The sequence below is a fragment of the Salvia miltiorrhiza genome, chromosome 6, assembly GCF_028751815.1.
Source record: "Salvia miltiorrhiza cultivar Shanhuang (shh) chromosome 6, IMPLAD_Smil_shh, whole genome shotgun sequence".
Taxonomy (NCBI): Eukaryota; Viridiplantae; Streptophyta; class Magnoliopsida; order Lamiales; family Lamiaceae; genus Salvia; species Salvia miltiorrhiza.
Genome location: NC_080392.1, coordinates 15169318 through 15181489, shown reverse-complemented (window position 1 = coordinate 15181489; position 12172 = coordinate 15169318). Strand labels below are relative to the sequence as shown.

The 12172-nt window shown below is 34.0% G+C and overlaps 2 protein-coding genes, 1 long non-coding RNA gene and 1 pseudogene across 3 annotated transcripts; 1 reads left to right on the top strand and 3 right to left on the bottom strand.

Annotated features, from left to right (window-relative positions):
* The first annotated feature begins 1408 nt into the window (after positions 1 to 1408).
* Positions 1409 to 3783, top strand: LOC130990127 (uncharacterized). Its single transcript, XR_009090840.1, has 4 exons — positions 1409 to 1736; positions 1817 to 1904; positions 2143 to 2211; positions 3681 to 3783. It is a non-coding gene; the product is annotated as an uncharacterized LOC130990127 (long non-coding RNA).
* A 1971-nt stretch (positions 3784 to 5754) lies between these two features.
* On the bottom strand, positions 5755 to 7100 carry LOC130990126 (protein MNN4-like). The gene is made up of 3 exons (XM_057914328.1): positions 6529 to 7100; positions 6030 to 6469; positions 5755 to 5934 (listed from the first exon to the last, which is right to left on the bottom strand). The coding sequence occupies exons 2-3, from the start codon at positions 6316 to 6318 to the stop codon at positions 5861 to 5863; spliced, it is 363 nt and encodes a 120-aa protein (XP_057770311.1). The 5' UTR covers positions 6319 to 6469; positions 6529 to 7100; the 3' UTR covers positions 5755 to 5860.
* LOC130990548 (uncharacterized) lies at positions 6962 to 8329 on the bottom strand (annotated as a pseudogene).
* Positions 8330 to 8851: 522 nt separating this feature from the next.
* LOC130990547 (uncharacterized) lies at positions 8852 to 11734 on the bottom strand. Its single transcript, XM_057914774.1, has 3 exons — positions 10699 to 11734; positions 10317 to 10616; positions 8852 to 9661 (listed from the first exon to the last, which is right to left on the bottom strand). Exons 1-3 carry the CDS (start codon positions 11353 to 11355, stop codon positions 8852 to 8854), a joined length of 1767 nt encoding a protein of 588 aa, XP_057770757.1. The 5' UTR covers positions 11356 to 11734.
* Positions 11735 to 12172: the final 438 nt, after the last annotated feature.

Here is a 12172-nt window from a genome sequence, read left to right as displayed (position 1 = left end):
GAAAAAAAGTCCTACTTATCCCTTTTTTTTGGTCCACAAAAAAAAAAGTCTCATTTCAATTTTTATACAATTATACTCTCCATAGATTTCAATATTTACTTTATTTTGTCATTCATACATCTATCTCAATAATTAAAAATAACTCACTTAATTCCTTAATTAACTACTGATCCTAACTTTTAAATCAGTCTATTTTGAGAAACCCTATCTTTCTCTTATTCTTGAGCAAGAGTTTTCGCTGCTACTGGACCAAGCGCTCCAAGCCTAGGTCTAGTGCCTCATCTGTCGATGGCGTCGTTGGGAGCTCGCAAGTCCCTCGCTCTCCCTACCTCTTGAACCATGGTGAAGCGGAAGAAAGAGACTGAAAGGGCACTGGGGGCTGCTAGTGCAAGAGGGCGTCGGTGGGTGCTGGGTGAATGTGATAGGGGCGGCGGCAGGCTTGCAGATCTTCAATTTCCCATCATCTCAAAACCAGCCCAAATTAGAAAATGGGAGAGCTTGGGGCAAAAAAAAAAAACAAAAAAAAAAAAAACGAATCTTGCGCTACTGAAGCCATTTCTGTCGGAGCTGCAAGTACTACTAGAGCCATTTCAGCGGGGCTCGCGAAAGAACTCCAAGAGGAGTTCCTAAATGTTATTTGAAATTTGTTGTTAGATTTCCTAAATTTGTTGAATTTCTTTACCTATTTATTGAATTTGTTTGCTCAAGTGATTTCTTAATGCTCTGAAGTTATTTGGAATTTGTTGAATTTTTTTATTCATTTATTGAATTTGTTTGCAATTTGTCGAATTTATTTGCTCAATAATGCCTTAAATTTATTTAGAATTTGTTGAATTTCTTTAGCCATTAATTGAAGGATTAAGCAATTAAAATTGTCATTAACACTACTCTTATAAATTTACCTTTACTCCACTTATATCTGCTATAATAACTTTTTTAAAGTCTGTGTCGAACCCCAAATGATTGTTTTTTTAGTGGACGAAGGGAATATTAGATTTGTAAGTTGGGATGCGTGTTGGTTATGAAAATTGGATAACACATTTATGCACGGACTCTACCGTCAAAAATTCGATGCCTCGAACATTTTTGAAGGTCCGTGACAATATCTCACAAGAAGATATAGCAACAACAAGATGACAAAAATCACTAATGTACGATTCCCACTAATGTATGTAATATTCACAATTACAAGATGACAAAAATCACTAATGTACAATTCCCAATATTCACAATTACAACAAAAATGTAGTTAGAGATGCACCGGATTGATAATTAGAAAACAAATTCAACCTCTCCAATTTCTCCCCGAGTTCGGAAATATGGGGACTCCTCTTTCCCCTTTAAAATTTGTCATGGGTAAATTAACCATATTTTTTTTCATTAAAGTTTATTTTTAGCTTCCTTTTAAACGAGAATATCGAACTAGATTTTAAATTTTTTTAAATTGAGCATTTTTTTTTTGGCAAAATCTTGGGTGCACCCGGGTCGTACCCGCCCAAATCCTGACCTGTTTGATTAGATTCGGATCCGTTTTTATTAATATTAAAAAAAAAAGTCTAACTTGCCTTTTTTACCCTAATTTACCTTCTTTTACCTCCTTAATTAAGTATCGAAACCTTGAGCTCGATTTTGTCTTCTTCGCGGAGTTCGACGGCGTCGTTTTCTTCACGGCTGGTGTTCGGCGGCGGCGTCTTCTTTGCGGGTGGCGTTCGACGTTGGGCGGTGTTTGTTCGGCGGTGGAACTCGAAATCCTCAGCTGTTTTTTTTGTTTCTTGTCGTTACTTATCGGCGTTCGGCGGCTGCGTGTTCTCTGCAGGTGGCCTGACTTTTTGCTGGCGTCCGTGTTTGCGGGTGATTGTTGAATTTGATGGATGATTTGGAGGAAATTAGTAGTAATGTTGAAGGTACTCTGTCAAATCTTTGAAGATACCCTTTTATAATAACATTGATACTAGTGTCAGTTTATAAATGCGATAGTTTCATTTTTAAAACGTAACATTGTTATTTGATTTTGTTCTAGAAATTAAAGTGATACTATCTTTTTGTTGTATTACTATCATTATTTATATATACGATTGTGTCATTGTTATAAGACAATAGTTTTAAAGGTACACTTTTTATAATATTTTCATATATTTACAGGTTCTATGACTAAAGTTATGGAAGAAGAAACTAATGTTGAATATGACCAAAGTGTTTTTGTTGTTGAAGGTAATATGTTATTTTTGGAATATAATATTGCATTTTCAGTACATTTTGTTTGTAATTTATTCTTGCCAGTGTTATTTTATATGGGTCAGAGTTTTATTTATTTAATAACATTTCTTTAGTGTCTTTTATGTTACAGAATAGTATTAATTATATAGAAGAATAGTGTTATGTATAAAATGTTTCATTATAAAGCATATAGTGTTAGTATAATTTGCTAACAATATTACTTGGGGTTAATATGCAAAAACACCCCTAACGTTGCCACCCCAACTACACTTAAGCCCCTAACCTAACGTTGGTAGCAACTAACACCCCAAGGTTCATTAAGTATTACAATTAAACCAATACACAAACAGTTTATTTAACAGAGTTAAGACTTCATTTTTTTTAACATATTATTAAAGAGGACATGAGAAATAAAAGCGGGAGTTCAAGAGACAAATAGATATCTCCCTATCTTCCTCAAAACATATCAAACGCAGAACTCAAAAACCCTCCTTCACAAAAACCCTCCTTCACATACTCATAAATTTATTCACGAAGAAGAAGATTGTTATGATACAAAGCTTCACATTTATGCATTAATCTCAAACAAAGAAAGGTAAGTCTTTGCTAAATATATTCTTTGTGTATTTTTCAGTTTTTGTCATGTTTAGATGATCGAAATTCATACCATTTGCTCCAGCATGGTGATTGCCTCTAGATTGAAAATTTGCAAGACATATATATCCTGGATTGTAATGTTATTTTAGTATAAATTACCTTATTGTAATAATGCCTCAATTTCACAAAACAAATGAATCAAAAAAATGAAAAGCCTAAAGAATAAGGATTTGATGATACCTGGAAAATGACTCTTTGGACTCCTTATATATATTTAAAATCTTTGAGAAGAAAGAGATAATATTTTATATTTAATTTTTATTTATTTATTTGTTTGGAGATGTGAAATGTGGAAGATAATAGAAAGAGAGGAAATAGGAAATTGGCTTTTGTCGTAGATTTTGTGGAAAATTTAGAGGTAAATATTAAATTAAAATTTAGAGAGAGAGAGAGAGAGAGAGAGAGAGAGAGAGAGAGAAAATTGGCATTTTCTTGACAAATGAGATATACGTAAACAATGTACATATATTTGAATGGGTGGGCAGTTGGCATTTTCTTGACAAATGTTCTCCTTTTTTTGACGAAACGTTAGCTGGAATTTTATGTAAACATTTCTCTCCACTTTCCCTATAATATATATATAGTTTAAATAAATAAGAAAATGAAGTCTTAACTCTGTTAAATAAACTGTTTGTGTATTGGTTTAATTGTAATACTTAATGAACCTTGGGGTGTTAGTTGCTACCAACGTTAGGTTAGGGGCTTAAGTGTAGTTGGGGTGGCAACGTCAGAGGTGTTTTTGCATATTAACCCTATTACTTGTTAATTAAGACAATGTCATTTATAATATTTTCATATATTGATAGGAGACAATCAAGACGACATTGAAGTTAGTGTTGAAGGTAATATTTTAATTATAGTTTTTGTTGTATAATTAATTATAGTATATGGACTATTATTTTATAGGAAATGATACTCTTATTCATTAATGTTACTTTTACTTATGTGATATGTCTGGTTGCTTGGTTGGCATGGTGAAAGATAATCTTGATGATTTTATGATGTATATTCTAAACATGCTTTTCAAGTAAGCTTCAGTGTTAGAAAAGAAAATACATATAAAAATACTAAGGGTGATATAATTGGCAAAGCTTTTGTATGTTCAAGTCAAGGAAATAGAAGAGTTGTTGGTTTTTCTAGTTCAAAAACAATGTATTTGACAAGGACATGGTGTAAGGCTATGTTGAGGGCGAAGTTAGACATTGATAGCGGGTTATTTAAAGTTGTGTTTCATGAGATGGAGCATAACCATCCACTTTCAAGACCATAATGGACTTATATGCACAGATCTCATAGATCAATTGGGGTTGAGAAGGCTTTAGTAATTGAGATCAATTGGGGTTGAGAAGGCTTTAGTGATTGAGGATATGGCTTCTTCTGGTATTAGGGCTGTAGATTCCTATAGGTATATGGTTCATGATGCCGGTGGAGATGATGCACTTGGTCATACAGAAAAGGACCATTTCAATTATGTTCAGTACTTGAAGATAAATGCTATTGAAGGTGGCCGGAGATGCACATATACTTATAGATACCCTTTACCAAGAAGTTGATAAGGATCCAGACTTCTTTTTAGGGTTAAGTTAGATGATGAAGGTAGGCTGTGTAATGTCTTTTGGCGGGATTCAATGATGAAGGAAGATTATAACTTATTTGGAGATGTTGTTGTCTTTGACACAACATATAGGACTAATAGGTATAATCTTATTTGTGCACCCTTTGTTGGTGTCAACAACCATTGGAAAAATGTAATTTTTGGTTGTGCCTTTATTTCTAATGAAAAAACAGAGTCATTTGAGTGGGTTTTTGAGGTTTTCAAGAAATCAATGATTGAAAAAATTCTCATAACAATCTTTACTGATCAGGATCAAGCAATTGCAAATGTTATTGAGACTTGTTTCCCCACTTCAAGACATAGGTTATGTATATGGCATTTGTACCAAAGTACCATAAGTCGTTTTGGGAAGTTAAGGTCTAATAAATCCTTTCTTGATGCATTTGAAAAGTGTCTTAGTGGTTGTTCAACCGGAGAAGAATTTGAAGGTTGTTGGACTGCCATGATTTCAAGGTATATTATTTATATTATATAACATTGTTAGTGATATTTTCATAAGCGAATAGTGTTATTATACTATGTTTGTGATTTATGATACTGCGTATTATATTACTATATGATTGATAGTGTTAACAATATAAGAGAATAGTGCTAGTATCTTTTATATTGCATAACAGTGTTATATTCCAGAACTGAACAGTGTGTTATATATCACAGAACAATTTCTTTTATATTGGAGAATAGTGTCTTTTATATAATGTTATTTGTTATACATGCATGATTTGGAGCACAACTCTTGGTTTAAGAGATTTTATGATTTGAGAATGAAGTGGTGCACTGGATACAACAAGGAATTCTTTTCAGCTGACATCTTATCCTCACAGAGAAGTGAAAGCACAAATAGTTCTTTGGGATTAAATGCAAAAAAGTCGACAGGCATCACTGAGTTCTTTTCGATATTTCAGAAGATTGTTGAAAATTAGAGAATGAAGGAAGCTAATGATGAATTTTAGTGCACGAAGCTGCATCCCATATCTTCTTTGCCTATGGTTGGTATGTTGAAACATGCCTCAGAGGTATACACATTAACACTCTTTAAAGAGTTTGAGAAAGAGTTTATTAAGGCAATTGCGACCATAAGTCACTTGAATATATATAAAATTAAGTATTAGACAGTATATTTATGCATTGATCAATTGAATTAACAAAACCACATATGATATGTCACTTTAGTCTGTCAAAACTATTCTTAAAAATGAAACTATTCATATGACAAAATGATACTATATACATGCTAAAATGACATTAAATTGTGATACCTTGTGTGATTCCAGTAATATGTGGATATGTAGAAACTCCACCAGGAGCTTCACCCATTGATTTAATATGAGCAAGTACACCAGCAACAACTTGTTCAGGACTTGAATCTGTTTAGGATGGAGTAAGCAAGTCAAATGATGGTATTTCAGGATCTTTCTTGTGTTTCTTTGTACGTTTCACATACACTGCAAAAATATAAAATACAAAGTTATTATTATTGTAATTCATATTTAAAAAATTGCTTGTTATATGTAAGTTTAGAATAAGATGTAATAAATACCTTTTTCTTTTTCTTGCTTGTTACTCTCTGCATTCTTCATTTCATTCTCTTTCTTTCTCTTTTGACTCTCCTGATATTTCTTCATCTTGTCATCTTTTAATTTTGTCCTAATCTCCTTCTTTCTTCTATCATTTTCTAGCTGCTCTTTCTTTCTCTGAGATTCTTCTTCTTCCTCTTTCTTCCTTTGATATGCTTCTTCTTTCTTTTTTATCTCAAGCTCCTGATTTTTCTTTCTCACTTCTTCTATGTTTGTCAATTCCTCCTGTTTCTTTCTCTCAAGTTCTTCCATTTTTCCGCACTCTAATTCTGCTAAATCTTTCTTCTCTCAAGTTCTGCAGTCATCTTTCTAAAGATTTCTTGATTTTTCAGGTCTTGTTCTCTTTTCTCTTCTTCTTTCTTCAACTTATCTTCTGTTTCCTTTGCTATCCTTTTCAAATCACCTACATATATAAAGTTTCATAACATTAATATTTCTAAAAAATTAATAAAACATACATACCTTCACTCAGATAACCTTTATTTTGTCTTACAAACTCTGCCGCAATTTCATCAATATGTTGAATAATCAATGGCTGGCTAAGGAAGACTATGTCATCGTGATAATATTCATCAAATGTGTATGGGGATTTATGCTTCACAACGTCTGGGTTTTAAAAAGCTCGAGGCGCACAAGGCGCAAACATTCCCCGGAGCCTAGGCGAAGGGCTTTAAGCTCAGGCGCGGGCTTTTCGTAGGCGAGGCGCACTAAAGCCTAAAAAATTCTAATATATTTACCTACAATATATTTTATACCAAAAACACAAATATTTAACACCACAAATACTTAAACACATAAATACTTAATTTAAAAACACATAAAAATTCAAGACACACAAATACTTAAATTTTAAACTACGCAAGTCTAAAAGTACGATCAAATATCGAGTAACTAATCAATAATCATCATCATTAAGTGCATCATCCCCATCTCCTTCATCATCTTTGTCTTCACCAATGTCCTCTTCCATCTCCTCTGCACCCTTATCCCCATCCTCATCTTCATTCTCATCTAAGAGTCTTCTCGTCCTCGAACCCAAAGCAACTACACCCTTTCCTTTATCAACTCTAGATGCATGTCTAGTGCTATAAATAGGGTCATTAGCTCCCGAAGCCTTGCTAACGGCACTTCATGTCAAATTATCATCCTCAAACACAAGATCACTATCTTCATTAGAAGAGTCCCCATCCATATGTCCAAGCAACCATTCATTGCTATCATCAATCTCTTCTAATAAAATAGGATCTATCGTGTCTTTCCTCTTGTATCGCCTTTCCAAACTGCGATTGTGCCAATCGGTTTCTCTTCTTGGTATGAAGCTATAAAAATATAAAAGACAATAAGTTAAAATTATAGTTTATGTATTCTAGACTCTAGTGATAAAATAAAATAATGACTTACATGTTCAAAGACACTCCAATTTCTCTCGCACCCGGTAGCACTACAAGTGAGGCTAAGAACTTTTATCGCAAATGATTTGAGGTTGGGACTTGAAGATCCATAACAAGACCACCAATCCGCTATAGACATTTAAAAAATGAATTGTTGTTAGAATATGAAATGTTAATTATTTGCACACTTAATTAGAAATTTCAAATATTAAATCTTACCTGGTGATTTCATCTTTCTATGTCTAATTGCCATTGCATTGCCAAATAGACCCGTTGCATTTTTGTAGGCATCTAGCTCAGCCATGATCTTGTCTTGTGTTGAATTATCTCGAACTAGCCTTTGAATGCTTTAATACAAGCCATTCTCAATTTCTTGACAACTCACTCCCTCCGGATTATCATAATAGATTTCCGGATTTAGAAAGTATCTGGCCGCATGTAAAGGGCGATGGAGTTGGCAATCTCATCTTTTATCAATTATCCCAAAAGCTTCTTTGTAATGCTCCTCCTTGTGACCAAAACTCTTATCAATAGCCTCATTTGCTCTATCCATAGCTTCATAAATGTATCCCATAGCCGGTTTTTTATCCCCATCAACCATTCGAAGTACTTTCACAAGAGGACCTACCAACTTAAGAGCATACAACATATTCCTCCAAAATGTGTCTTGCAAAATAAAAGATGTCATCTTCTTCCCCCCGCATCCTTTTGCCACTTTGAAGCAATCCACTCTTCCGAAATGACCATCTTCCTCAAATTATTTTTTTGCTTGTGATATTGTGCAAGAGTGATGAAGGAAGTTGCAAACCTTGTGACCGCCGGTCGATGCAAATTCCTTTGATTGGTGAATCTCCTCATCATGTTCACAATGCCGACATGGTTATATATACTCCCTCTGTCCCTGAAATAAGTTCCTATTTTTCCATTTTGGGACGTCCCCCAAATAAGTTCCTCTTTCTTTCTTTCTATTTTTGGACAACTACCCAACCACTAATAATACTTTATTTATTCTTACTTTTCACTTTTTCACCACTCTCAATACTAATTATAACACATTTTCACCTTTTCACCACTCTCAATACTAATTATAACATATTTTTTTTCCACTATCAATACATTTTACCATTTTCCTTAAAACCCGTGCCGTCCCCAAAGAGGAACTTATTTTGGGAACGGAGGGAGTATAACCATTCATGAAGATCGCCTTCTTAAGGGCATTCTTGATCTTTGGAAGTTTTTCAATATCCTCCAACATCAAGTCCACACAATGTGCGGCACATGGAGTCCAATAAAGATGTGGTATTTTGGCCATAAGCAATTTCCCTATGAAAAAAGGATTAAGCTTTAATCATTAAGTAAAAACAACTTGGAAGTTGGAACTGAAAATTATAAAATTAAAGATGAATAGATGATTTAAACTTCTTACCCGCCTTAACATAGTTAGATGCATTATCCGTCACCACTTGCACAACATTCATCTCTCCAACTTCCTCAACAATAGAATCAAGCATAAAAAACAAAGTGGTTGAATCTTTCACAACTTCGGAAACTTCCACCGATTTGATGAACACGGACCCTTTTGGAGAGTTGACAAGAAAGTTCACAATATCCTTTTGCACCACCGAATCACGCCATCCATCGGATAAAATAGAACATCCCTTTATGGCCCATTCTTTCTTGAACTCCATCACTTTGGTGTTCGTGGCTTCCACTTCCTTTTGAAGAAAAAGAACTCTTAGCTCATACATGCTCGGTGGAACCAACCCCGGACCATATTGTCCAATAGCTTCAACCATTCCTTTGAAGCTATCACTAGTAGCCGAATTGAAGGGAATTGCATTGTCATAAAAGAACCTTGCAATAACTTCACAAGCTTTGTCCCTATATACTTTGTCACTAGCACCAAAAATTCTCTTTCTTTCTTTCCTACCCTTCAATACTTCTTGAGATTGAGAACTAGGTTGCTTAGATGCAAATAAAACATCTAAGGGACCTTTCATTCTTTTTGAAGCCGGTGCCACTTTACTCGTGATGGTGCGTGACGAGCTACCTTCAATTTCCACCTCTTCCTCATCATAATCACCAACATCTTGAGACGGATTTCTAGCAAATTGATTAAGCACTTTACTAGTTGCTTTCTTAATCATATAAGCATTCACTTCTGTCCTTACATGCTCGGGAGCCTTATGACATTTCTTTGATTCCTAAAACCTCCCACCAAATGTTGCTTCATTCGATAGGATCCTCCATTTGTGACTTTCCCACAAAAATGACACGTCCATGCAATTTTATTTGAAGGATTGGGCGTCCCATATTTTTTAGTAGGATCATCATGATCATCCTCCGTTGATGATACACATGACTTATCCGAAGCCATTGAAAGTTAAAAATGAAATTAAAAAAATGAAATTTTGTTAAACTATAATATCAAAACTGAAATTATAAAACTAAAATAAAAAAGAACTTAAAATTTTGAATTAAAAACTGAATAGAACTTAAAAAAGAAATTAGATAGACACTAAACTGAATAGAAATCAAAAACTGAATTAAAAAAATTAATTAAAGACTGAACAGAAGTATAAAAGAAATTTAAAAAAAGTTAAAAACTAAAAACTGAATTAAAGAGAGTTAAAAACTAAAAACTGAATTAAAAACTAAAAAGGATTTGAAATTTGAAATAAACTACAAAAATCGAATTGAAGTAACTTACCTGATTGGAGCAGACCGTCGGCGGAGGCGCAGCGGCGTGCGGTGGGCAGGGGTCTAGCGGCGCAGAGGAGTGGAGTGGAAAAAGGGAGATGCGTGTTTTGTAAAATAAGTAATAACTCTAAACCTAAAATTGAAATAAATACTCCTAACCCTAAATGCACAAGAGGCGCGGGCTTGTGGGCTTTTGCGCCTAAGCGCGCTTTCGGCGCCTTGGCCGCGCCTCTCATAGGTTGGTGCGCCTGGCTCTGGAAAAAGCCCAACCCGCGCGCCCAGACTAAAGCCCGCGCCTAGGCGCGCTTGGGCGCGCTTTTTTAAACACAGCACAGCGTATTCTTCCCTTTCCTTGATATGGTTTACACATTGCTCCTTGTAATCCAGGAGCTTGTTTATATGCTGGTTGCCCATGATTTTCATGTTCCGATCGAATTGCATCAATAACTCTTCAAAGCGCTATCAAAAATGCCAAATAAAATATTAACATTTATTATAAAAAACATAATAAATACTTAACAAGTATTTTGAATTAACTTACATCTTTGGCAATATTTTTGATCTCCAAGTTTGTTTTTTCATTATCAGGCAGCCTGTACTTGATCCACCTAACTCCATCACTTTCCTTATCAATATAGTCTTCCTCTGGGAATGAGACTGTTTCATGTCCCCTTACTGCTTCCTGTTTTGCAACCATTGCTTCTTGCCCTACTAGTTCTTCCATAGTTTGTGTTTCTTTTATTCCATTACTAATAGGACAGACACCCTCTACCCATTGACCTACTCCAAAATCTCCAGCATCATTTTCAGCTTCTAATCTTAATTTTATTCTCTTAGCAGACCAATGTTTTATACTGGAACTAGAGTCAAACCCTCTACACATCCTTTCTAACACAAACTTAGACCATTTAAAAGATTTTACTCTTTCAATATTGGTCAATGATTTGAAGAAACTGAAATCAACACTTTGGTTTGCTGTAGAAGCTAGGAATGCTGACATTATGTAGAGGATGAAAATTCTTTTGAAATCATTATCTCCATCTTTCAAAGCATTATTATTCTTCATAATTTTTAAAAGCTGTGCATGAGTACCAGATTCCTTTAAACTAAATCTTTGTTTGAACTCGTGGATCATTATAAAAATGTCCGAGTCCTCTTTTGAATTCAATAAAACATCTGGCCCGTTGTTTGGGATCATGAATATATCCTCAACGTCGTTAGAAGTAACGACGATGGTTTTCTGGTTTTTAAAGTTTAAGACTTTACTTTTTTCTTAAAATTTCTCCAAAACCAGCTCATAATCCGCCAAGAAATGTATCCGGGGTCTTTAATCTCTAAAATCCCCCCAAATCCTAATTCAACTACAGCTTGACACTGACTTTCATTTAACACATGTATTAATTCACAAATATCAGCTCCTCTACACTTAACAATATAAGTTTCCTCTGTTTTCAAGGGTCTGCGATTAAACATTCCATAATTTACTATAACAAATAAATGACACTGCATAGACATTTAAATGACACTATTAACCAATATAAAAGACACTAACACAAATAAATGACACTGCATAGGCATTTAAATGATACTATTCATTAATATAAAAATGACACTAACACAAATAAATGACACTGCACAGACATTTAAATGACAATACTCTTCAACATAAAAGACATTAACACAAATAAATGACATTACTCATCAACATAAAAATGACACTAACACAAATAAATGACATTGCACAGACATTTAATTGACAATACTCAGCAATATAAAAGACAATAACAAAGAGACTTCATTTAAATGACACTAGAAAGTCTTTACACGAACAATGTCAAGCTCAAACCACAAAGAAATTATAACATTATAAACATTAAAAATGACACTAACAATAGTATGTTATGTAAATGACATTGAATATTTTTCTAAATCACACTAGAAAGACTTTAAACATATTTTCATTAACAATAACTAATTTTCAAACTCAGAATTATAAAAAAGAAAAAAATGCTATA